At 42.2% G+C, this 24,808-nt stretch overlaps 2 protein-coding genes and 1 non-coding gene across 5 annotated transcripts in view; 2 read left to right on the top strand and 1 right to left on the bottom strand.

Annotated features, from left to right (window-relative positions):
• The first annotated feature begins 22 nt into the window (after positions 1 to 22).
• On the top strand, positions 23 to 15,873 carry LOC114497930 (cytochrome c oxidase assembly protein COX15 homolog). 2 transcript variants are annotated; one of them, XM_036027136.1, is made up of 10 exons: positions 23 to 233; positions 2,082 to 2,111; positions 2,611 to 2,801; positions 4,354 to 4,476; positions 4,767 to 4,953; positions 7,326 to 7,493; positions 9,603 to 9,684; positions 11,506 to 11,660; positions 13,216 to 13,329; positions 14,495 to 14,703. In XM_036027136.1, exons 1-10 carry the CDS (start codon positions 144 to 146, stop codon positions 14,624 to 14,626), a joined length of 1,272 nt encoding a protein of 423 aa, XP_035883029.1. In that variant the 5' UTR covers positions 23 to 143; the 3' UTR covers positions 14,627 to 14,703. The 2 variants fall into 2 exon arrangements, with proteins under 2 accessions (XP_035883029.1, XP_028369736.1); XM_028513935.2 differs by lacking the exon at positions 2,082 to 2,111 and having other exon boundaries at positions 29 to 233; positions 14,495 to 15,873.
• Positions 14,769 to 14,905, top strand: LOC114498310. Its single transcript, XR_003684741.1, has one exon. It is a non-coding gene; the product is annotated as a small nucleolar RNA SNORA2/SNORA34 family (small nucleolar RNA).
• A 1,307-nt stretch (positions 15,874 to 17,180) lies between the features above and the next one.
• The window catches only part of ENTPD7 (ectonucleoside triphosphate diphosphohydrolase 7), a 52,639-nt gene continuing 45,011 nt past the window's right edge, over positions 17,181 to 24,808 (bottom strand). Inside the window, exon 13 of one of the 2 annotated variants that reach the window (XM_028511895.2) lies at positions 17,181 to 23,978. In XM_028511895.2, the coding sequence (XP_028367696.1) occupies positions 23,747 to 23,978 (232 nt within the window). In that variant the 3' untranslated portion in view covers positions 17,181 to 23,746. The remainder of the gene's footprint in view (positions 23,979 to 24,808) is intronic. The other variant, XM_036027135.1, reaches the window with a different exon arrangement.

The following is a 24,808-nucleotide window of genomic DNA, read 5'->3' as shown; positions in this document are numbered from 1 at the left end:
CGCAGGCGCAGTCGCGGCTCACCCCGGCCGTTTGAGGAGGAGGGGCTTGCTCTGTGACTCGGAAGTGCTTCTTTCCGCTGCAAGAACAGGAGATTGCAGAGATTGCTGGGGTTTGGAGTTGGCGGCTGTTCGCTGTGCTCAGAATGCAGCGATTACTGTTTCCGCCCTTGAAGGCCTTGATGGGGAGCCCTTGCTTCCGACTCCTGGTTCCGAGGGCGGCGCCTAGAACGCAGGTACCGCACCGCAGCGGACTCCGTGTCGCGGAAGCGGGCGTAGGGGAAAGAGCTTGGAGGAAGCTAATAGATAACCCACTTCACGATTCCGTAGCTCCTTAAGAGTTCAAAACGCATTTCCTTGTTTCCAGAGCCTCTGACTCCTGAACTGGACCTGTCAGTTACTAGCTGTGTGGTGTTAGCCAAGTTAGCTAACCTTTCTGTGCCTCAATTTCCCCATCTGTAAAAATGGGGATGACAGCAACACTTAGTTCATAAGATTGCTGGAAGGATTAAATGTAATATACATCAAGGACTTAGCACAAAGTAAATGCTCAGTAAATTTTACCCAAATATTTATTTTTTGCCAGAAATCCCCAGGTAGTCAGATTAGTTACTATAATTCCCTTCTACAAAGAAGGAAAATGAGGCTTAAGTTGTCTAAAATTACTTAATTAGAAGCAGGAAACCAAAATGGGTCTTCTGAATTTTAGGGCTAGGGTGAGAAGAGGGTGTGTATCCACTCAACGAATAACTGTATTGAATGATTATTATTGAATGATTATGTGTTAGGAACTGGGAAGCGAAAGTTAAGCACCAAAAGGTTACTGCCCTGGAGGAAACCACAGTTTATTTATTTATAATTCATTTATTAAATCTTTATTAAGCTCTTATGTAAAGGAACTGTGTTTGAAACAAAGGAAGCAGGAGGGAAAGAACCCGGCTAACCAGACACCCTTGTCCCACAGCTCATAGTTCAGTGGGAGATGGAGAGGAACCAGAAGTATAGTAAGGATTGACAGGGGAGGTAAAGTGTACTGAAAGTGACCTGTTGCACACCTAGAATAGTCTGGGAACACTTCCCAGAGGAGGTGACATCTAAGCCGAGGTCTGCAAGTAGGTACTACAGGCATACCTCAAAGATATCGTAGGTCGGGTTCCAGAGTGCTTCAATAAAGCGAATATTGCAAAAAAGCAAGTTGCGTGAATTAAGTGTGCAATAGCATTATGTCTAAAAAAACAATGTACATACCTTAATTTAAAAATACTTTATTGCTAAAAATACAGTGACCATAATCTGAGCCTTTAGTGAGTCATAATCTTTTTGCTGATGGAGAGTCTTGCCTTGGTATTTATTGAAGGCTGCTGACTGATCAGGGTGGTGGTTACTGGAGGCTGGGGTGGCTACAGCAATTATTTAAAATAAGATAACAATGAAATTCACTCCATTGATTGACTTTCTTTCGTGAGAATGATTCTCTGTGGCATGCTGTTTGGTAGCATTTTGCCCACAGCGGAACTTCTTTCAAAATTGGAGTCAGTCCACCAAAACCCTGCCACTGCTTTTCCAAGTAAGTTTACATAATATTCTAAATCCTTTGTTACAGTCTTTTTAAAAAAGATTTTACTTATTTATTCATTTTTGCAGAGAGGGGAAGGGAAGGAGAAAGAGGGAGAGAAACATCAGTGTGTGGTTGCCTCTTGCGTGCCTCTTACTGAGGACCTTGCCCACAACCCAGGCATGTGCCCTGACTGGAAATTGAACCAGTAACTCTTGGGTTCGTAGGCCTGTGCTCAATCCACTGAGCTACACCAGCCAGGCTTTGTTACAATCTTCACAGTATCTTCAGCAGTAGATTCCACCTCAAGAAACCACTTTCTTTACTCATCCATGAGAAGCAATTCCTCATCTGTTAAAGTTTTATCATGAGGTTACAGCAACTTAGTCATATTTTCAGGCTCCACTTGCTGCCACGTCTGTAGTTATTTCTTTCACTAGAGGCTTGAGTTCTTCAATGTCATCCATGAAGGTTGGAGTCAACTTCTTCCAAATTCCTGTTTAATGTTGATATCTTCACCTCTTCCCAGGAATCAGGAATGTTGATAGCATCTAGAAAGGTGAATCCTTTCCAGGAGGTTTTCTATGTGCTCAATGCAGGGTTGCCACAAACCTTCAATTAAAAAACAAACAAAACAATGCAATATCTGCAAAGCATAATAATTGAAGCACAATAAAATGAGGTATGCCTGTGTTTTACATCAGAGGACAGGTAGTATCCCAACCAGAGAGAAATCTTGGTTGGAAGACCCACAGAAGAAGAAAATGACCCATATGTAGGTATGGACTTAAGCCTGGGGAAGTAGGCAGAGACCAGAAGGTTCTTTTCGTGTGGAAATGGATTGGGATGAGGCCAAGACTAGCGGCAGGAAAAGTAGTTGGAAGGTGGATGCAGTGATCCAATGAAGAGAAGATTTGCTGGAGCAGTGGAGATGTTGCCATGTAGGGAACATGCCATATAGGGAAGGGCACTCAGACTCCAGAGGGACAGTGTGAGTAGCAGCAGACTGATGTCTTATCCTCTTTCTTTAGCTGTAATTTATCTGTCTTGATCCTTAGTGTGGTTGCAGCTGTGGGATCAGGCGCCCCTTGAGGCCAGGGCAGTACAGCACCATCTCTGAAGTAGCTTTACAGTCTGGAAGGGGTACAGTGTCCCTTCCCTCAAAGGCTGCTGAGCGGGTGGTGGGCCGATGGCTCCTGGTCTGCAGCGGAACAGTGGCTGGAGCAGTTATTCTCGGTGGAGTGACTAGGTGAGTAATTGGCTCATAGTGTTTGGGTCATCAGTAGAGGCACAGGATGACCAAGGGGGGAAGGGACCCCAGGAATCATGTAGTCTGGCTCCCTGATTTTACAAACGCAGAAACTGAGGCCCAGAGAGGGGACATGTCTGATGGTTTGCCTGACATAGAACAGTTTCGGGCTTTTTTAGTAGGAGCCCTTCACAAACACTGGTTTAGATCTTAACTGTTAGCTATACATGCTTTGTGTATATTCCCCTACAGCCAGAGTTCAAATTTGTCTCAACATTTGCTATATAGTTACTTAGAAGTAAACCCAGATAAATTCCATATATCACAGTTCATATGCCTCTTAGGTCTCTTAAACCTCCTCCCACCCCCATATTTGCAGGGGGTTTTGTTGAAGAAACCCAAATCATTTGTCCTGCAGAGTTTCCCAGTCTGGATTGTCCTGATTGCATTCTGTGGTGGTGTTCAACAAGTGCCGCTGTCCCCTGTATTTCCTGGAAACTGGTTGTTGCTTGATCAGATTCTGGTTGGGGTGATGGGGGGAGGGGAGCAAAATGCTTCATAGGTGACTGTAACGTTTATAGGTTTATAGGTATCTGATGTCTAGTACAGATGTCAGCCACCAATCATGATCATTGCCTACATTCATTATTCCATTAGAGTTGCAAATGTGTAACATTTTGTTAGCTCAGCTCTAAAGAGAAAGGCTTCCTCATCAATAATTAGGTTATCCTAAGATACAGTGTATACAGGAAAGACAGGGTAAATACTTGATTCTTTCCCTTTATTTACCAATTTTAAAAATAATAAATTGGTTCCCAAGCATCCTCCAAAAGTAACCAGTAAAGTGCTTGAGTTTTTAAGTATCATTCTGAGCTCATGGGTTTAAATGTACTTGGTGTGTTTCAGTCCATCATACTTGGTGTTTTGCTCAAATTGTCCCATCTTCAGTCAGTGAAAACCTTCTCAAATTGGCTCCAGAGTTGTTCTGGACAAGACCCTAGTAACCTTTAATCCTTGCTTTCTGGTTGGTAAGATATTCCAGGCTCTTGTACATTTCTTGCCTCAGGCCAAAAATAAACCTTTTACTGTAGGAATCCTAACTCGTTTTCGTGAAAACACTTTTAGTTTTAATAAAGTATGTATTCTCAGATTCTCTCCACATTTCCTGTGCCCTTATTTCAAAATACTGTGCGTACATAGGCTGTTATGGGAAACTGACAAATTTGAGTTTCACTGTCTTTAAATTCATTCAAGAACCTAAAATGTTCTATACCCATATCAAATATCTTTTCCTTGTATAATGTTGTTTATGCATTTAGGGTAAACTTCTTTGGTCTAAGGGTTGATTTTGCTGTTTCCATCAAAATTCTAAGCAGTAGGAGAAGAGGAACGGGTCAGAGAGGAAATAGTGAAATGGTGTGTTTGCCTTTGGAGGCGTGATGTTTAGATCTACTGGTTGCTGTAAACCATTTATGAGTAACCCAGCACTGCGTGCACACACACACACACACACACACTCACTCTCTCACTCAGATTTCTTTCCTTCCCTCAGGTTGACAGAGTCTGGCCTCTCGATGGTAGACTGGCATTTAATAAAGGAGATGAAGCCACCGACCAGCCAAGAGGAGTGGGAAGCAGAATTCCAAAAATACCAGCAATTTCCAGAATTTAAAATGTAAGTATTAGAGAAAATCAGGCCAACACCCCACAAGGTCCACTCAGTGTTTTGCTTATTTAAACATGTCAGAATGATTAGATTCCATCATTTCTTGATATGTGGCTCAATTATCTTCAGTGAGCTTCCTACTCTAAACGTCCAATCCCAAGCGATCCTAAGGTCACCTGATGAGGAAGAGGGCAGACCTGTCAAGCTTCAAGACACAGAATGTCCCTGCATTCCACTGAGAAATTAAAATCAGGTGGACATTTCTGCTTTCTTATTTTTTGACTTCCCTTTTCACCCAGATTGAATCATGATATGACATTGGCAGAATTCAAGTTCATCTGGTACATGGAGTACTCACACCGAATGTGGGGTCGCCTGGTAGGCCTCGCGTACATCCTGCCTGCTGCCTACTTTTGGAGAAAGGGCTGGCTCAGCCGCGGCATGAAAGGACGTGTTCTTGCCCTCTGTGGGTTAGTGTGCTTCCAGGTGAGATTTGTTCAAGTATGGGAAACCAGAGATGCTCCCATGTTTCCTAATTGGTATTGTTTTTAAGGAACTAATTTTATAACAGAGTAGGGGAGAATGTGGATTTTGGTGTCACATGCCTGGCTTCAAGGCCCAGCTCTACCTCTTAGGAGGGCAAGTTCTAACCTAAGTAGACTCCGCTTTCCTTACCCGTAAACAGAGATGATAAGACTGCCTGCTACTTACCTTGCATGAATATTACATGAGATCATGCATGTAAAGTTCTTAGGTTAGTGCCTGGAATCAGTAAGCGCTCAGTAAATATATTCTTGTGTCACAGGAATTAGAGTTCTTTCCCCACCGTGGCTCTCCTCCTGCATTCTCATGTCCTCCCTTTTTCTAACTCGACTGTTCAGTGTGAAACTGGGATTGCTGTGGTAGAATGGTTACTGAAGCGAATGGGAAAATTCCAAAGGAGAGAAACAGTTTTTGGGATGAGGTATCTTAAAATATAGATATAGCTGAGAGATAGTCAAGTACTGTATAAATGGTGGCTCAAATCACGTAAGTTGAACTCCTATTAAGGAAAAGAGCATGGAATGACTCTCGCAGTTAAGGAGTTAGGTAAGGCTGAGAGCCAAGAAAAGGAATATTAGAGAAGACACATGAGTGTTTGGGTCCAAATGTACAAACCCTAAGGGAAGAAAATCAGAGCATCAGAGAAATATCAAAATTCAATCAGGAGGAAGTGAGGTGGTTAATTTAGCCTATAAGTGGGGAGACTCTGAACCAAATAGAAGGAATTAAGAAGAGAGATGGAAGAGATGTAACAGAGGCAATAGAAACAGATAATAAGGAATTAGACATTAATAAAAGTCTGATAGAAATTGGGGGCAGGGGGAAAAACAAAATGAAAGTTTGTTTTAGAGTGGAAAGTAAAATCAGACCACTAAAGACAGACCGCCGGGGAGGCAGAAGATGAAAGATGGCAGATAGGCTATGGAAGGAAGGAAGTCGGGGCTGGTAGATGGCACTGTATACTCCTTCATCTTCCAGTGTCCTAGCAGATGAAGTCAAGATGGTTAGAACTTCCACGACAGTCATGAAGGGAGAAAATGCCCAGAAAAGGTTCCTGAGGAGCATGTATTTAAGAGGTGGAGCCCTGGCCAAGGTAGCTCAGCTGGTTGGAGAGTTGCCCCATATGCCAAGGTTGTGGGTTCAGTCCCCAGTCAGGGCACAAACAAAAAGCAACCAGTGAATGCATAAATAAGTGGAATAATACATTAAAGTCTGTCTTTCTCTCTCTTCTCCCTCTCTACCTCTCCCTTCCTCTGTCTCTCCAAAATCAATACATAAATTTAAAACAAATTTTTTTAAGCTGTGGCCAGTGTGGCTCAGTTGCTTGGAGAGTCATCTCTTACCAGAAAGGTCGTGGGTTTCATTCTCAGTCGGGCCACAAACCTAGGTGGCGGGGTTTGATCTGGGAGGCAGCAAATTCATGCTTCTCTCTTACATTGATGTTTTCCTCTCTCTGAAAGCAGTGAAACACATGTCCTCAGGTGATGATTAAAAAATGAAAAGAAGAGGAGCAGGTGGGGAAAATCCCTCTTTTTGACAGGATCGTGTTAGATTGGCGGGGTAGGGGATGAAAGGTCCATATCTCATCTGATATGATCGGAACTGAGGTTTCTTTGGGTTACTTGAGAAAGTTGGTAAAAGCAGGGATTCATAGAATAATAATACATACCTTCAACTTTTAAACATGTAGTTTTATTATCTTTTTTTTTTTAATGAAGAGCCAAGGCCTGTTCTTTAGTCCTCTGATTGTAGCTCAACCTCAGATCTCCTGCACCCCCATAGACTATCATTTTGTTTCACATTCTCCTCAAAGCGGAGTGAGAACTTAAATACTTGTAAAGCAATCTGACTGCAGAGCCTTACAGATTTTAATGACTTTCCCCCACAAAACTTTCCTTATTTTCTGTTTCCATCTAACTTGACAGTGGTTGTCTCTAAGCTTTCTCAAGCTTTCCAAAACATCCAGTCTGGTTTTTATAGAAACAGCTCTCTTTTTCCCTTATTTCACTGGTTTACATAATGTTAAGTCAGATCAGGAATAGGTAAGGTTTTGCCCACAGATAAACTTTTGTATACCTTATTTGACTCATTTCAATAAATGTTAATCTAATCAGTGGTTAAACGTTCATGGTGCTGTGTGTGGAAATGCGGAGAGGCCCGGGTTCTGGGACACTAAGGAGGATACAGAGGGGTAAGGGCAGGAGGGGTCAGGCAGAGAGTGTGTCTGATGATTGGTAACTTACTTTCTCTGTTGAATAAAGTTCAACAGACAGTTTCAGCCTTGTTTTATTTGCCTCTCATCTTTTGGGTTCTAGGGTCTGTTGGGATGGTACATGGTGAAAAGTGGATTGGAAGAAAAACCGGATTCTCATGACATCCCTCGGGTCAGTCAGTACCGCCTGGCTGCCCACCTGGGGTCAGCCCTTGTTCTTTATTGCGCCAGCCTGTGGACCTCGCTCTCCCTGCTGCTTCCTCAGCACAAGGTAAAAGCCAGTCTCTGTTCTTACCACACCTGCACGGAGGCTGACAAGGCCAGAGACACAGTAATTCTGGTTCTGATAGGAAGTTGGGTCAGAATGCACATTCCCTTAGTGACACCTGCCAATTTGCCAGAAACTAGATATAACCAAAGTTTAGAGGAACATTGAACTTCGGGACTGCAGAGTAAAATGTGTAGTTACTCTTTTGAGCTGGAGCAATTCATTCAAAGGAGAAATAGTATAGGAGCCAAGTAATTTGTCAGCGTTGCCTGTTGGGAAAGGTGAAAACATGAATTTTAGAAAAAGTAGGAAAGTGTACAAACAACAAGAGATACCCCAACCACCCTACTCCTGGCTCCCAGAGGGATGGTGGGTGGTGGGGTGAGGAAGGCTGGAACCAGAGCGATTTCGGGAGAGCGATTTCGGGCCCTGTGGCAGCGCACGGAGCATGCTGGTTGGTTTGTCCTGTGGAGGGGGACCTCCCGTTCATCAGGTCGAACAATACAGTAGACCTGAGTGATCTTGCCTGAGAGTATTTTCTCAGTAGGCTGGTTAAAGGTTTTTCTAGTTTTTTTCTTAATAATATTTTAGATACTGAAGTCATGGTAGGCCTGAATAACCTGTTCATGGAGTGGTTTTTGATATGATAATAAGACTTTTTTTTTTAAGATTTTATTTATTTATTTTAGAGAGTAGAAGGTAGGGAGAAAGAGAGGAACATCAATGGGTTGCCTCTCATACGCCCCCAACTGGGGACCCAGCTTACAACCAAAGCATGTGCCCTGACTGGGAATTGAACTGGCAACCCTTTGGTTCGTAGGTCCGCACTCAATCCACTGAGCCACACCAGCCGGGGCTGATAATAGGACTTTTAAGTAGAATTATCCAATAGGTACTTGGAGCCAGTGGCCTGGGTCCCAGTAAGGACAGGAGATGTTGACTTGACGGTCACCCCACAGGGAAGCCAGACGGAGCTGAAATGTTAGTGTGGTTAGACAAGTCCGCATCTGAATAGTTCTCCCGACTTTCAGAGCCGAAATTCTGAGATGAATTGCCTGTGTCTATAGATGTTCATCCTGACAAATCATTGCCCCTCTTCAGTTCTTGTCATTGATTTCCCCACCCACGCCACACATGTGCACACACACATTCCCACTCCACTGGAGTGGTACTCTTAAAGGTTAGCAATGAGATTTTACTTACCAGTTGATTGTTTCTGTCTTTTTAAAATGTATCTATGTTCCACTAACTACAGAAAGGCTTTGAGGTGATCGTCACACATAGTGGACTGTGCTGTCCAACACAGCTGCTCACTGACTACATGCAGCTATTTAAATTTTAATTAATTAATATTAAATAAAATTAATGTAAAAATTTGTGATTTACTTCAACTGTAAATAAAATTAACTTTTTGTTTAGTTTTCAGTTGCCCCAGCATTGCATTAAGTCCTCATTACCCACACGCTGGGCAGCACAGGAAGTTCTATTTGACAGCTCTGACGTGGTGCGTTGCAGAATCTCAGCGACGGCACCCGATTCTGCACGTACTAGACTGTAAAGCATTTTTGTATCTTTACGGTTATCTGTTCATGAAGTTCTTAATACATATTTGTTGATTCATTGGTTAGTAGCAGAAGTGGGCTATAGTGAAGATAAAAACAAATTTTGACTTTACCAAAAACACTAAATGCAAGAATCTCCATGTTAGGCATTTTATGCAGTTTTGATCCTGACTATATTTGTTAAGCACTGAACATCTCACACGAAATGATAATCCAGTCCTGTATCTTAGGCCACACCATTTCAGCCATGGTGAGGCGGTTTCCCCTGAACACAGCAAACGCCAAGCCCTGGGCTGGTACTACTGCTGGACAGATGGCAGTTCCTGCCTTCACAGTGCTTACAGGATAGCAGCAGAGACAGACAGTAAATGTATTCTTTTAATAAGATGTGATGCATTCGTCAGAACAGAATATCACTGGGAGTACCTAACCTAGTTTTGGGGTCGGACAAGATCTGACCTCAAATTGTGCCTTAGATTTAGTCTTGGAGATCTTCGCTGCCTCTTGTAGTTTCTGAAGTACAGTTAACCTGAGCCATTTTCTTCTTTAGTTGCCTGAAACCCGTCAGCTCCTGTGGCTGAGACGATGTGCTCACGGAACAACAGGCCTAGTGTTCCTTACAGCTCTCTCAGGTAGGACTCCTGAAGATGGCCTATTTTCATCTCGCTCTCAGGTAGGACCTCTTGCCTAGTGCTTTTCCCTTTCTTCCTGTGTCTTCGTATTTCCCTTTCACACCTGCCTCTCTCGTACCCATCATCTTTACTGTTCCTTCCTCCCTTCCACCAGTCCTGCTTTCTAGTCAGTGAACAAAAATATTGAGCATCTTCCTGGATCCAAACTATCTAGGCTCAAATCCCAGATTTACCACCTGTGAGCTCTATGACCTTGGACATGCTATGACCTTGGACATGCTAGGGACCCTCTTTGGGCCTCAGTGGCCTCTTCTGTGAAACAGGGATAATGATCATAGTATGAGTAGAATACATGAAGTGCTTACAGTAGTGCTTAGTGTGTAGCAAAAACTGTGTGTTAGCTGTTATTATGTAGGCATTATTGTTATTATTATTTTTTCATTATTGTTATTATTACATATACCAAGATGGGTCAGACAGAAGGCCTTCCTTCAAAAATGGTCCAATGTAGGGAGTTCTTTTGGGCAAAGAGACCCACACAGATCTTTCTCATTCTTTAAATCATACCTCTACCTCTCTTAATCTAAAACTCTGCTACCCAGTACAATAGTCACTAGTCACATGTGACTTACTTAAATTTAAATTATTTAAAATGAAATAAAAATTAAAACTTAGTTTCTCAGTCATGCTAGCCACATTTAAAGGGCTCAGTAGCCACATGTGGCTAGCACTTGTTGTATTGAGTGGCAGATACAGAACATTTTTATCATCCCAGAAACTTCTCAAGCAGAACTGCTTTAATTATTTACTTGATCAGTTACCTCTCGTACATGCCCCAACCTGGGACTAAACATGCAACCCAGGCATGTGCCCTAACTAGGAATTGAACTGGTGACCTTCACTATGCAGAATGACACCTAGCCAACACTGGTCAGGGCTGGACAGCATTGCTTTAATCTATAACCATCAGCCCTGGCTCGTGAGGCTGGGCACCATCCCACAAACTGAAGGTTGCAGGTTTGATTCGGCACACATTGCCCCAGTTGCAGCTTCCGTCCCCAGCTGGGGCCTGTGCTAGAGGCAACTGATTGATGTTTCTGTCTCACATCGAGTTTCTCTCCCTCTCCTCCTCCCTTCCCCTCTCTCTAGAATCAATTAAAGTTGTTTTTAAATAAAACCATCAAACCAGTGACCTATGCAACCCTCACTCTTCCCCTTTTATGGTGAAAGAAAATGGATTTTGACTTGATAAATGGCATTTACAAAATAAAGAATGTGACCTAAACATCCCTGAATTCCCTGAAACATCCATAAATAATGGAATCAGAATAACAATTTGATCATAATAATAATTATTTGTAAATACCCTGTTTATGTGTTTATCCAGGATTTAGTTTATAAGGTTTTTCATTTTTTTTTGTGCATTCAACGAACATTTTTTGGCCTGAGGAAGAGGGAATAAATTACGCCGAGTCTGGGGGAAGAACACTTCCAGAACAGATCGGCAGTTCTCAGTGGAGGAATCACTGAGGGAGGTTTTCCAGACTGGTGTGCTTCTCTCGGAACTCCCAGCTCACTTCTCCAGGGGAGGCGTGCCAGAACCTTGGGGTGGGAGCAAGTGAGGATACAGTTGTTTTTCGTTTAAGTTATTGTGGTGATTGTGATGTATGTTCCCTGTTTGAGAACCCTGACTGTAAATATTTGTTCTTCTCTGGCACTTCCTTTTACGTAACTCTGGACAATAAACTTTTTCTGTGGCAGGACAGTATGTGGCCTCTTCTTTTTCTCATCTTAATGAATACCATTTACCTCGGCCTACAGGGGCTTTTGTAGCAGGACTGGATGCCGGGCTTGTTTACAACTCCTTCCCCAAGATGGGAGAATCCTGGATCCCAGAGGACCTCTTCACCTTCTCCCCTGTCCTGAGGAACGTTTTTGAGAATCCCACTATGGTGCAGTTTGATCACCGGGTTCTGGTAAGTCCGGCTGGCGGTTACTGGCTACTAAGCAACAGGGAGCCTCTCACAGGTTTTGGGGTGTTGGAAGCACTGATGGGAACAGTGAGGGTAGAATGGGCACTAGGTTTCTTTCTCCTTTTAGAAGAAATTGAGTACCAGCTCTCTGTCGTTTTTTTTTTTTTTTTCCACTTGCCCATACACCCTCCATCCAGATTCTAGCTTTCAGGATACTGCCAGCTTCTCAAAAGTTTGCATCTGCTTTTACCAGGTAGCAAAGGACAACCTCTCTCAATGTTGCACACACATTTTAGCAGGTAGAAGGCTGAGGAGAAAAGACAGTGCAAAGACAGTAGTAGCTGAGCACATGGCTGCTGGAGCTAAACCGCAACTCCAAGGGGCCAGGAGCACCATACTTACTTTTTATTTGATTTAAGTTAATGTTTAAGGGCCTGCCATGGGTTGTGTTAAGACTGGCCTGGTAGCCTGGGCATGATAAATTGGAGCAAGGAGAGATCAGCAGCAAGGAGACCAGTGAGAAGCAATATTGCCATCGCAGTAACACAAGTGAGAGTGAGGGGGTTCAAGGTGGGAGTGGGTTTAAGAAGAATGATGAATCTGAGAGAGTTGTAAGGAGCAGGGGATCGGCTGTAGAAGGGAAGGTGAGGAAAGATACAGGGAGATCCTGAAGTTTCTTCTTGGGCATGCTTCAGACACGACCGACAAGAACGGGACTGCTGGAGTGTGTGCTGAACTAGAGGTGGGAGGATGTCGTCAGGTTGGGTGTGTTGAATGTGAGAGGACAGAGGACACCAAACAGAGGGGCCCAGAGGACTCAGACATCCGAAGGTGATGCTGGGGCTGCACCCGTTACCGGGCGGTGGGCTCAGTCCCCACCACCGCACACTTTAGAATTAGCAAAGTCTGGTTGAAATTGTCACGGACAGCTCTGAAGCGGAAAAGAAGTGAAATAGGTGTGCGAATATGATAGAAAAACATTCTCCTTGATATCAGAGAAGGGGCATGGAGACCTTATTGTCAGTTCCAGACCCTCGTTCTATGAGGGACGAGAATGAAAACGAGACTTTGAATTTTTTTAGCACTAGCTGGCAACACTATCACCTCCTCTGCTCACAGCCCAGGAAAATAATAACCCTCAGGGGCTGGGGTTATCCCTGCTGTAACAATAGAGGATTAGAATAGAGGGGAAAGGGTGCAAAGAATGATTTGAAATGTTAGGGCCATGCCTGGGGGATACCTGCAGTGGAAGGTGGATGAGATCAGTGGGAGTGTGTACAACTGTGATATAAAGTGATAGGCACAGAAACTTCGGGAAGCGCCCCAGGGAACATTGACATTCAAGTGGCAAGCAGAAGAGGAGCAGGAAAGGGGCCGAGGGGCAGTCATCAGAGCTGGAACTGCAGGTGGTCTCTGCCTGGGACAGGGAAATGCCTAGTGGTAACTCACCGGTTCTGGAGGGGGTACGGTTCTGGAGGGGGTATGTGGGAAGTGAGCGGAAATCAGGAGGGTGGAATGTTTCTTCCTGGCACTTGATGAGACTCTTTCCCCCTCGCAGGGAATCACTTCAGTTACTGCCGTCACAGCGCTCTACTTCCTGTCCCGGAGAATTCCCCTGCCTCGAAGGACCAAGATGGCAGCAGCGACTCTGCTGGCTTTGGCGTATACACAGGTACAAACCACTTCTTTTTGGCCTGAGGGTGTCCCCAAAACAAGGTTAAAAAGGAAAGGTAACAGGCTAGGAGAAAATATTTTCAATACTTAAAATAGACCAGAAAATTAATAACCAGAGAATAAAGTAAGAGTTATCAATTACAATTCTCACAAGAGGAATGATGAATGGCCAATAAATATGAGAAGCTGTTTAGTCTCACTTATGATCACAGAGGAGTGAATTAAAACAATGCATGTCATTTTGTGCTTGTCAGATTGGAGAATAATAAAGAAGTAAAAAGATGACCAGGTATTGTCACAGGCATAGGAAAATGGATGCTTCCTATATTTTTGGTGAGAGCGTGAGTTTGGCATTTTTCAGAGGGCATTTAAAATGTTAAATGTGTATGTCCTTGGCCCAGCAAATTGACTTACTTATCAATGCCTGCCCTAGAGATATTCTAATGTACAAAGAGCTATGTCTATAAAGAAATTCATTATAGAATTGCTGTGATGCCCTGACTGGTGTGGCTCAGTGGATTGAGTGGCCAGCCTGTGAACAGAAGAGTCGCTGGTTCGATTCCCAGACAGGGCACATACATGCCTGTGTTGCAGCCAGGTCCTCAGTAGGAGGTGTGCAAGAGGCAATCACACATTAATGTTTCTCTCCCTCTCTCCCTCCCTTTCCATCTCTTTAAAATAAGTAAATAAAATCTTAAAAAAATTGAAAGAATTGCTGTGAAAAATTGGAAACAATTTAAGTAGTTAAATAAACAACTCTGGTAAATTTATACTGTGGAACACTTACAAGAGTTTAAAATAATAAGATCTCATGGTCTGTATTAAGTGAAAAAAAGCAAGGGACAGAACAATGTATTTTTTAAAGCACAAAACTGTTTTTCTAAAAACATTTATACAAAAGTACAAGTGTGCAGTAGCTGGTAATAGTGACTACTTTTGGTGAGGGGAACTGGGATGGGGTAAAGGATAATTAAGGGAAATTTTATTTTTTTTGTTTTGTTAGAATTTACTTCGTTGTAAGTATACTTGTGAAATTAAAAATATATTTTTAATGTTCTGATGGAAGAATATAGAGGTTTGTGTGTCTGGTTGTTGGTGCCGCTCGTTGCAGCCCTGAATTTGTGATTCCTCCTTTGTTCACTGCTGTCTTTCCTCCGTAACAGGTGGGCTTGGGCATCAGCACGCTGCTGATGTACGTGCCGACTCCTCTGGCCGCCACTCACCAGTCGGGCTCCTTGGCTCTGCTCAGTGTTGCCCTTTGGCTCATGAACGAACTCCGAAGAGTCCCAAAATAACTCTAAGAGGAGCAGCTGCACAGGACTGAAACTGTGTTCTTGAAAGCTCATGAGAGAGCACAGGAACCTGGGTTTTGCTAAGAGGGATGACCTTGGCTTATCAAGTGGTTTCCAAATTTGTTAAGTATTAAAAATGTTTTTGTTGGCCCTGAATTAAGGCCAGCAGTTTGCTGAAGCTGCTGGTTTCAAGCAGGAGCCTAAAGCATTGTCTTTCTGTGGTCTGTTGGCCATTTTAGAACTTAGGAAATGTAATGGTCAATTCATTACAAAGAAGCATCTGGAAAAAGGAAAACAAAAGTTTTTGCCTGTTTTTAAAATAGTCACTGGATGGAGAATGTCATTAAAGGTTCCTTTTTAAATCTGTTACTTTTAACGTTGAAATTGGGTTTAGTGTAGAAGAAATATTTGCTGCTTCCTGGTAGGTTTCTGTCTCAGGTTTGGAATGTTGGCAAGCTCTGGATTCTACATGCATCATCTCCCTCAGCCTCCTGAGTCCTGCATTCTGCCTACATAGAAATGCTTTACGATCTTCACTTCTACCCGGTGAAGATTCAAAGGGAGAGATCGGCACCCCTGGAAGTAGCCAGATAGCCTTCAACAAGAAATAGCTACTGTCTTCTAGTGTCCTGACTTTTATCAATGAGGTAGATTTTGACAAGCTTCATATCTACGTGCAGCAGAGTGGTGTAGAGGTACTTAGAGAACAGGAGGTAGTCACTAGTAACCCCCTTGGCTTCACCAAGCTCAAACGTGCATAGTGCCGTTGCATTGCTAGCTCAGGTGAATGGATTAGATTGCGTAAATCAGTTCCTGAAAGGGTTTCCTCATGGACGAAAAAAAAATGTGGCCTTAATGGGGGGCATGCACAATTTAAACAAATGCTGACTAATGAATTGCTGTGATTTTGGTCTCTATTAATATTTCACAGGGCTCTCTGTCCTGTTCAACCTTATTTTTTAAATCAGGGTCTGGATGAAGGCATCAGATCAGATTTGAGTGTAGAGCAACCTAACATTGCTAATGTAATAGATGACAGTCACAGCTCAAAGCTTCCAAGAGTGACATGTAAAGTTGAAATTAATTATAAATATAATAACCTCATTTCCATTAAATAGGTTGTGTAGGTTTGGGGTGGAGAAACCTAGCTTCATGATGATTTCACATTGAAAAGACAGGGATTTTATTTGGCCACATACTCAGCGTGAACCAACAATGTGATGACTCCAATAAAAATTAGTGCTGGTTTAGATTTTATCAATATAAATGTCATAGCTGTAGACATTTATATTGGTAAGATGATATATTCTGACTGAGGTCAGAACACTTCAATGCAAGGGCCGCATTTCACTAGGGGTACCAAATTTAAGGACATTGACCATGAAGTGTGTATCAAGAGGAAGGGGCCAGGATGGTGAGGAGTCCAGAACCCATACCACTGGAAATACTTGAAGGAACTCTGGGTATTTGACTGGAGGAGAAAGAATATCTGGAGAGAACCAAAGTTCTGTCCTTGACAAGTTGAAGCCTTCTCTTGCAGAAGCAACGAGCTCCCTTTGTGCTGCAAAACTGGAGCTGTGGGGGGAAATTGCAGAAAGCTAGTTTTTAGTTTTGTAGAAGGCAAAAGAAAGTTGGACCAAATCCAATGCCCACTAAGGCCAGTCTGGCTGAAACAGTGGCGGACCGTTGAGCAAGTGCCCCAGCTAACAGGTTAAACCACCTCTGAGCTCCGCCCTATTGCTGTTCTGCATGTCCAGGGTTGTCAGATCTGATTTTTTTAAAGAAGCCAAACATCTAGATTTTTGTGTGAAAACTCTCAATTAAGTGCTGGCAACTAATTTCAAATTCTTTAGAACATTATGCAGGTGGAACACATTTGGGAGCCATACATAACCTAAGTTTTGCCCATTTACGGTCTCTACACTAGATGGTCTCGGTTTCCTTTCAACTTCAATATTCTGAGAGTTTCAGTGACCTCAGTGTACCATTCTTAAGTGGTTCTTAGCAAGACAGAAATGGACAGTTTGTCTTTGATTTTTAGAAGATCTCAGACCCTGAGACTTAATGCTATGGCCAGCCCAACTTCTCTCACGTTAGAATCTTTAAAAATTCTACAGCCCAGGCCACCCAAGACCAAATCAAAGTATAATCTCTGGATGCAGTAATAGGCAGATTTTTAAGGTCCACAAATGATTCCAGTTACAGACAAGTTTGGGAACCACAGGCCTGGGCTCTAATAACCTAATTACCTTAGAAAAAGTTCTGACCACTTATTCCCATTCCCTCTGAATCTCCATCCCCACCATATCTCATTAAATCTGCTTTGTTGATCCTGTTAATGGGATATCACCTCTTCTAGACATTCTTTTGTAAGGGGAACTTTGGTCACCAGGGTAGGTTCCCATACCGTTACGTTACCTCCTCATCCCCAAACTAAGGGTGTCCTTAGTTGAGAAGTCAGCAGAGGGCAGTACAATCCAAGCCAAAGAACCATGTGCTAATGCTTCTCCAGTTCCCTCCAACAAAGCAACAAATGAGTAAGGTCAAGTTTCAGATGTTTTACTTTATTTTTATTTTATTAAAGATGATACGCTTGGAAAAACAGATCAGGTTACATTTAGCAATGTAACTGCATTCAATGCCTATCCACCAGCTCCTGGTGCGTGGAGATTATCTGAAATGTTTTTTTGTTTGCATTATTCCCAGCATCAGACATACGAAACATGCAGAATGAGGGCAAGATGATTACAGATACCACAGACACCGCTTTCAAAATGTCATTACATACCTAGAAGATTAAATGAATTTCCCATAATATTTTCAAAAGTCCCTCAACAATTCTGTCAATTGTTTTTAAAACATCAAAGGCAATTAAAGCACCTGCCTTTCTTCTTAATCGACCTGGAATAGTTTTATCTTTAACATACAGTGACAAATGATGCACACATGGCACGGGGAACCATTTGCTACCATTGCAAAGACAACAGTGATGATCACGATACTAGGATAACCAGTGTACCTGCAGCAGTCCTTCCGGTCCTTCTGGTGGGTTATATATTAGCATGTGTAACGCATATACCCACGGCCTGGCGTAAGGGAGAGTGCCCCCCTCTCTGACATGCCTTACGTATTTTGCTCAACGATTTAACAGTATTTATCAGTGAGAATTACAAGACCTGTTCATCAAAATTATTAATCTGTAGCTTTAGAACAACTTAACAGTCTTAGTAACCCCAAAAATGATGCAATACAGGCAGCCTTTGGTTTTATAAAGCAAGAAGGGAGTGTCTATTGTGGATCATACAGAAAAGCTGCCCTTCAACACTGCAGTCCATCTCTCATAGCAGAAACAATGAAGGACACAAGGCATACACTTCATGGCGTCAACTAAAGAAGAATCGTATGGTAAAAATGTCAAACACAACATAATAATAGAAATACCAGAGAGCAAAGTATTTGGGATCCTTGCAGAGAAAGACTTACATGAAGCTAATAAAAGGCAGAGCCTTCAGCACCGGTAGTCATAACAGGCCAGACTCTGGCAAGTGCTCTGCGGGAGGGGCTGCTTAGGAACGCATCAGGGCGAGCCCGCAGTGCAGTGGGGCAGCGTGGAGGAGTGGGGCAGGCCGCCGGAGGGTGTGCGAGTGGCTGAATGGCCTACAAAGAAGAGGCTCAGATGCAGACCTGTCTTCAGGCTTGCCTGAGTCATACATGCGTGGCTATAAACATCCTGTGATTCATAACTGTGTTTCAACTTTGGTCTTTTTAAAAAATGGCAAGCAATGATTGAATTTTAAAAGTAGAAAGCCCTTATAGTATGAGTAATAATTTGATTTTACAAATAAAAGGATCTCCTTATTGCTCAGACTTCCAGAGAAACAAAATAGTCAACAGATGTGTTTCTCCTGTCCTTCCAATAAAAGTCCTGAGAAATAATATTAGAGCAAAGGAAGCACTTGGATAACACTACAAAGGAAGTCTATTACAATATTTTTTAAGTCCTCATTTTTCAACAAATATGATTTGTAACACCAAAGAAATCCTCACCAGTCTGAGAGAGCATACGGCCCTGTAGCAGGACTCTGAAGCTGGCCTAGCTGAAAAGACTGGGGAGAATTTGAAACATCCACTGCTACTTTTACCTCAATTCTTGATCCCAACTGAAGTGACGTCACACAGCAAAAAGAGAAATTAGATACCAGTTCTGAATTAACTTGAGAAGAAGTTTAGTTTAAAGACAGCAAAGAGAAACAGCACTGTTTCTAGAAGGGAGTCTGGACACTGCCCAAGAATTACAACCAAGGTCCTTAATGAGGTAGATCTAATAGGCAATTTACCTTAAATAATCTGGATTGTAACCATCACGTGAACTGCTTGGATGCTGTGCTTACGGAAATTGTATAAAATTAAGCAAATTGTGTAAAAGACATCTAAAGTTTTGAAGTATTAAATACAGAAGCTAAAATAGATGTAGTGAAGACTTGGTACTGCTTCTGGCAAAGTCATATTTATTCCTAAATACGAGCAAATCAATCACAAATGAATATCAGAAGCAGTTACAAAGACTGGGTATGATTAGTTGCAGCCAGCGAATTATACAGAGTTGATTCTATCAAAATACACAGTTTGTGGGAAGAGCTGTCCATGAGCATTTCATGGCAGCTGTCACTACTGCTGGTGTAGCAACAGTACATGTTACTACTGCTCTGGGACTCACTTTCAAGGGACCTCTAAAGTTCCTTTTAAAATCTCATGTCTGAAATGCATGTATAACAATCGCTATTGGAGATGCCCTTCCCATCAGGGAATGTCAGGGGTCATGGGTAAAGTAGAAGATGACCGTGGCTCTTGGACAGCCTGGTCTTCTAAACCAAAGACTAAAATCTTCCTGAAACCATATCCCTTTTCTAGCTTCTCTCCTGCTTTTAGTGCCATAGGTCAATGGGTCTCCCTTTAGAATTAACCTCCGCTAGAAACAGCCTAAGTGCCCATCAGTAAATGAGTGAATCAAGAAACTGGTACATTTATGCAATGGAATACTATGCAGCAGAAAGAAGAAGGAATTCCTACCCCTTGTGACAGCATGGATGGAACTGGAGAGTATCATGCTAAGTGAAATCAGCCAGTCAGTGAAAGACAAATACCATATGATCTCACCTATTAGAGAAATCTAATAAACAAAATAAACGAACAATATAGAACCACATGCATGGAAACATGGAATAGACTGACAATGACCAGAGGGGAGGTGGGAGGGGATAATGTGTAAAGAAGGGGAAAGGACTAGTCAAATACCATGTATGAATGACCCATGGACATGGACAACAGGGTAGGAATTGACTGACAGTGGGGGGTAAGATGGGCAGAGGAGGGCAAAGGGGGGAAATTGGGATAACTGTAATAGAGTAACAATTTTTGAAATGTTGGGAAAAAAAAAAGAACTTCAGATCGTCTTGTCTAGCCACCCTGTTTTATAGATGAAAAATGAAGCAGAGTGGACAAGTGACTTGCCTGGAGAACCAGAGCTAGTTAATGGCAAAACCAGGACTAGAACCCAAGTCTGCTGTGCATGAAGTCTGATGTTCCTTCCCCTAAATCGTACCACCCACCCGTCTCACTCCTGACAAAAAGCAAAACACACAACTGTGAGAACAGGGATGGAGGGGCACCTATTTAGGTAACACCAGCAAGAAGTGTAAGTTATTTTATTTCAAAAAAGTAAATATGGATGTGAAAATGTTAATGCCTAAAAAACTAGCTTAGCAATGGGTGGCAGATTCCAACCACCTTTTAATAAGCACTGCCTTTGGAGTTAAAGGAAGCTCTTAGGTTGTGGAGGGGAAAGTCAAAATACTTCAGATGACAGTAGAAGAATAAATACAAGGCTAGTGGAAAGTGATTAAAATTTCCTTGACCAGAGAAAATCAATTCAAGGAGCTAAGTAACGGAAATGGTATAATTTTGCTTAGAATTAGTTGCAACTTAAGTGAATGTAATGCCATATAAATATTACACATATTTTCCTTACGTCCTAGTGACAAGAATTTAGAGAAAAGTGAGGGGCTGTGCCATCGTGAGACTCATGAAACACTACCCTTAAAGCCACTGACTCTGGTTCTGACATCTGTGACCTGTTTCAGTAATAATGAAAGTACTAAACCAGTTCAGGTTCATTGTCACTATCATCAAAAAGTCTGGTTCGTAGGATTCAGAGGAACTGGTGGAATGTGAATTTTACAAAAACTAGGATTCTATTCACAGGAGAACCGCTCAAAATGCAGAAATGCAAATAGAAATATTTTAAAATCTTTAGAAAATGAGGGCTAAAAGAGAGTTAAAAGCAAGACAAATTGACTCTGTAAGCAAGAATATTTCATTAACAGAAAACCGTATACAGTGGCGCCTCAGTACTCATCGTGAATTCATTCCAGAACTCCTGATGAGTGCTGAAACTGACGAGTGCCAAGTAAGTGAGGAATGAGGACACTTTTTTTTTTTGATCAAAAAGCAACAAGCGTGGGATTTGATGAGTTCTGAAGCTGACAACTGTATATAAGTAGTTGCCCCTCACCCTCAGCAAGGAATAAATTGCTTCTGTTTCTAGCTAATGAGATTGCATTTAAGATCATTAATTGGGAGTAATGGAGAAGCACTGGAACCAATACTAAGAGCATCTATTCAGTTTGTCTGAGGGGTGTGATAAAAATTTTCCATATTTTTAAACCATGGAACTCTGAGAAATTTTACTCGTGGTAACAAAGACATGCCTACATCCTATAATAGTAAAATAATATTCAGGATATAGCACACTAAACAAAAAATCAGACTAATCAAATTAAGAATATGAAAAACATTTACAGTGAAAAAATGATGACTAGAGGTATCCTGAGTCTCTCAACTATGAAGAGAACACAGTAATATCAATCTGAAAGGCAATCATAATGATTGACACATAAGGTTCTTAGCGGAGTGTCTGGCACACAAGTGCTTAACGAACGGTGGCTGTGCTGTTACGACCAGGACGAAGAATGACTTCATAGGAGCTGTCAAGTTGGACTGATCACCACCTGCTGTCTGCTCCAACTTCATTTCGAGACATGAAAGGTGTAACGGTTAGCCAACCGCGAAGCTTTTGGCTAGACCACTGACTAGATCTACAGTAAAAACACAAACAGTATTTGGAAATCAAGGTGAGGGGAAAAGAGTCACCCAAGTGGGCAATGGCTGGCAAAAAAAACCATATTTTGATATCATTTATAACCAGCATTCATAAGGTGAGGCTCACTCACAGTGACAGAAAGATAAGTCAAAGAAAATCAAGGCAATTTAGAAGTCTTAAAAATTTGTGGAAATTGCTGTGATGAGTTTTAAAAAAATTTCAAAAGGGCACTATAAGACATTTTGTTAGACCCATCATTAACTAATTTGGAAACAATTCAAGATTTGTTCATTTTCACCTACCAACCAAGAGTCCGCATACTCAATTTCCTCTGTTTATTTCTAAGAGGATCTTGATTTCTTTTATTCCTTTTGCTCCCAATATGAAATTTACATTTTAAGAATTTTACTTTTTTTCCCCCTTTAAAGTCAGGGCCCATAACCCTATTTATCTAATTTTAGAAATCACAGATGACAAAAAAAGAAAAGCAAGCTCTCCCAACTCGGGGAGCGTGTTCCTGGGCAGGACGCTCCAGGCGACACACAGGAGGGGGTAGAGTATAAAGAAGATTCCGTGAGGGAAGGTGGAAGTCGGTGAATCAGAAATGCTCGTGCAGTTTAAAGGCTAAGTGAGAAGGAGGAGCAAAGCTCCTGGAGTGTCGTGGATGGAAATGTAATTATTATGACTTTTCCTCTCCTTATTAATGGAAATGCTGTTTGGGACTAAGAAATCTCTTAACAAAGGTTCTGAAAGTTTCCAAGTGGCTTATTAACAGATTTATCTATTTATTGCAAAGTTTAGAATTTGCTTCGTCTAAGACATTCTAAGAGTCAAATTGAACATTTTTCTATTTCTCAGAAAGACTTAATAAATAAGAGTTTGGATTTCATTTTGCCTACTATCCTAGAATTGTTCCTTCCTTGAAAGATAACCCAAATATATCCCTTCCCAAAGTATATATTGATCTTAGCAGTGAAATAAAGAAACTCCTGAATCTTCCTGTATATGGACTCATAGAAACAGGCCTAGAGACTAGGGCTGGTGAACACACAATACAATATACAGATGATGTGCACCTGAAACCTATATAATTTTATTAACCAATATCACCCTAATAAATTCAATAAAAAATAAAAACAGGCCTAGAGGACAATGACCTGGAGCCAGACCCAGGGCTCCAGTCCCCATCAGTCTCTCCACCCTACAAGGCTCAAAAAGAAAAATTAATGCCCAGGCTCTGAGGCACGTAGACACGGAAAAATTTTCTATCCTGATCATACAAGATATCAGATAAGATTGAGTCAAATCTTCAATGGACCATCCATTTAGAAGGGGTTCTAACCCTTTAAAATCACATACTAACATGAGCAACAGTAAGTCAGGAACCTTGGACCATGTTCAAAATGGCTTTGTCAAGGAAGCAAGAAAGTTGTGTTATTTTGGTTGCTTGGAAATTCATATCTGTTCCACTGAATTGCAAATTATCTTGGATCTCTTGTAAAGGTTGTGGATCTCCACATAAACGATATCTCTGTTACAGAGAAAGAAGGGGATGCTGCACTTGCTAGAATGTCTTCGACTTTGTATCAGATGCTCCAAGTTTGGTTTCAGCCTGGCTTCTAGTGTGCCCAATGCCAAACTTCATGCTTTAGCAACGGGAGGAAAGTCTAAATCCCGGGAACACACCAGATCTCCCAGATAAAGGAGCAGATCGATTGGACTAAGGTTGGTCATCTTTGTTAGCACCAATCTCTCATTAGTTCTTCACAGACTAAGTTACAGCTTCTTGTAGATAAGAGGACCTGGAGATTGAGAAGGAATTAAAGAAGATATTAAAATAGAAATTCCAAGGGCAAAAATCCACAAGGTCAGGCAAAGCAGCATCTGAAGCCAGTACAAGAAAGTGGTGGAATCCGATGAGCAGCAGCTTTGGGGTAGTCAAGCTTCCGTAGCCGTTGCCCAACTCATGGCTCCACCTGTACCCCCATCATGGGCACCACCTCTTCAATCCACAGAAAGTTCAATGGAGCTGAGGCTCGAGTTTGTCGATGGTGAATTCGGCGCAGCCGCAGAAGGTACAGGATGATGGCCAATAGCACCACCAGGATACAGGCAAAGAAGAGATAGTGGTTGTAGACAAAAGAGAGACGGAACCAGCTACTATGGGCCTGCCGGACGCCTTCCTGCCGTAGATCCCTAGGGAACAGTTTGAAGGTGAAAAGAAATGTTAGTTTCAGAGAGAACACTTTAAGCTGATTTAAAAGGCCCAGTGATGTTAGTCCATTTATTCCATTCATGCAAACATTCTATGACACCAGCTCCATAGAGCAAGCAAAGCTGAAGCATGTCCCCAGCCCCAGGGCTGCTGTGTGATTCTTCCTGAACCCTTCTTTCCAAGCCTGAAGAGGAAGCCTCACAGACTTACACCCTCTGGAATCTGGGGACAAATCAGATGCCAAAAAACTGAACAGTTAGGCAAGGCTGGTCATCTGTCACATTAGTCTTAAGAGTGGCCCCATAACACTCTGGCCTATATACAGTTTAGTACTAAATATAGTACTAGTGAGAATAGGTGGCCCCTGAATCCAATAAAAAAAATCAGAGCATGTCTAAATCTTTAAAAAAAAGTTGCTATGCTTTTTGAGGATTTAGGTTATGGCTTAAGAAAGCTGACACCTGATCAATTCTATTGTAACCCACACAAAAATGAAGAGGCATGTAAAGCTAAGTGCAGTGGTCTGCCTGTCTAGAACAGAAGCCACTCTCTGGTGGTCTAGATACCAGATCGGTGTCTGTTTGGTTTGACCTGCAGATGTTTTGTTGTGTTTTTAATGTGACTCTCCAAACAAAGACTGCGGATGAAATATGGACTCCTGGCTTTTCTTGGCAAATGAGAATGGGCAAATGCTGGGACAGCACTTCTGCATGGCAGCTGTCGGCCCGTGGGGGGGCACACACGCTCCACTTCCCCACTTCTCTGACTTCTATCACCTGCAGGCTTCTGACAGTACTGAGTGTAGTACCCC

Source organism: Phyllostomus discolor, chromosome 5 (assembly GCF_004126475.2).
Source record: "Phyllostomus discolor isolate MPI-MPIP mPhyDis1 chromosome 5, mPhyDis1.pri.v3, whole genome shotgun sequence".
In the NCBI taxonomy this organism is placed as follows: Eukaryota; Metazoa; Chordata; class Mammalia; order Chiroptera; family Phyllostomidae; genus Phyllostomus; species Phyllostomus discolor.
This window is presented reverse-complemented; position numbering and strand designations above follow the sequence as displayed.

What these genes read in the sequence shown, in the direction of transcription:
- LOC114497930 (XM_036027136.1), top strand. Translation starts at nt 144, where the DNA reads ATGCAGCGATTACTGTTTCCGCCCTTGAAGGCCTTGATGGGGAGCCCT. An exon ending in TGTTGATAGCATCTAGAAAG is followed by an intron (nt 2,112 to 2,610) that starts GTGAATCCTTTC and finishes CTTGATCCTTAG; the next exon opens with TGTGGTTGCAGCTGTGGGAT. An exon ending in CAATTTCCAGAATTTAAAAT is followed by an intron (nt 4,477 to 4,766) that starts GTAAGTATTAGA and finishes CTTTTCACCCAG; the next exon opens with ATTGAATCATGATATGACAT.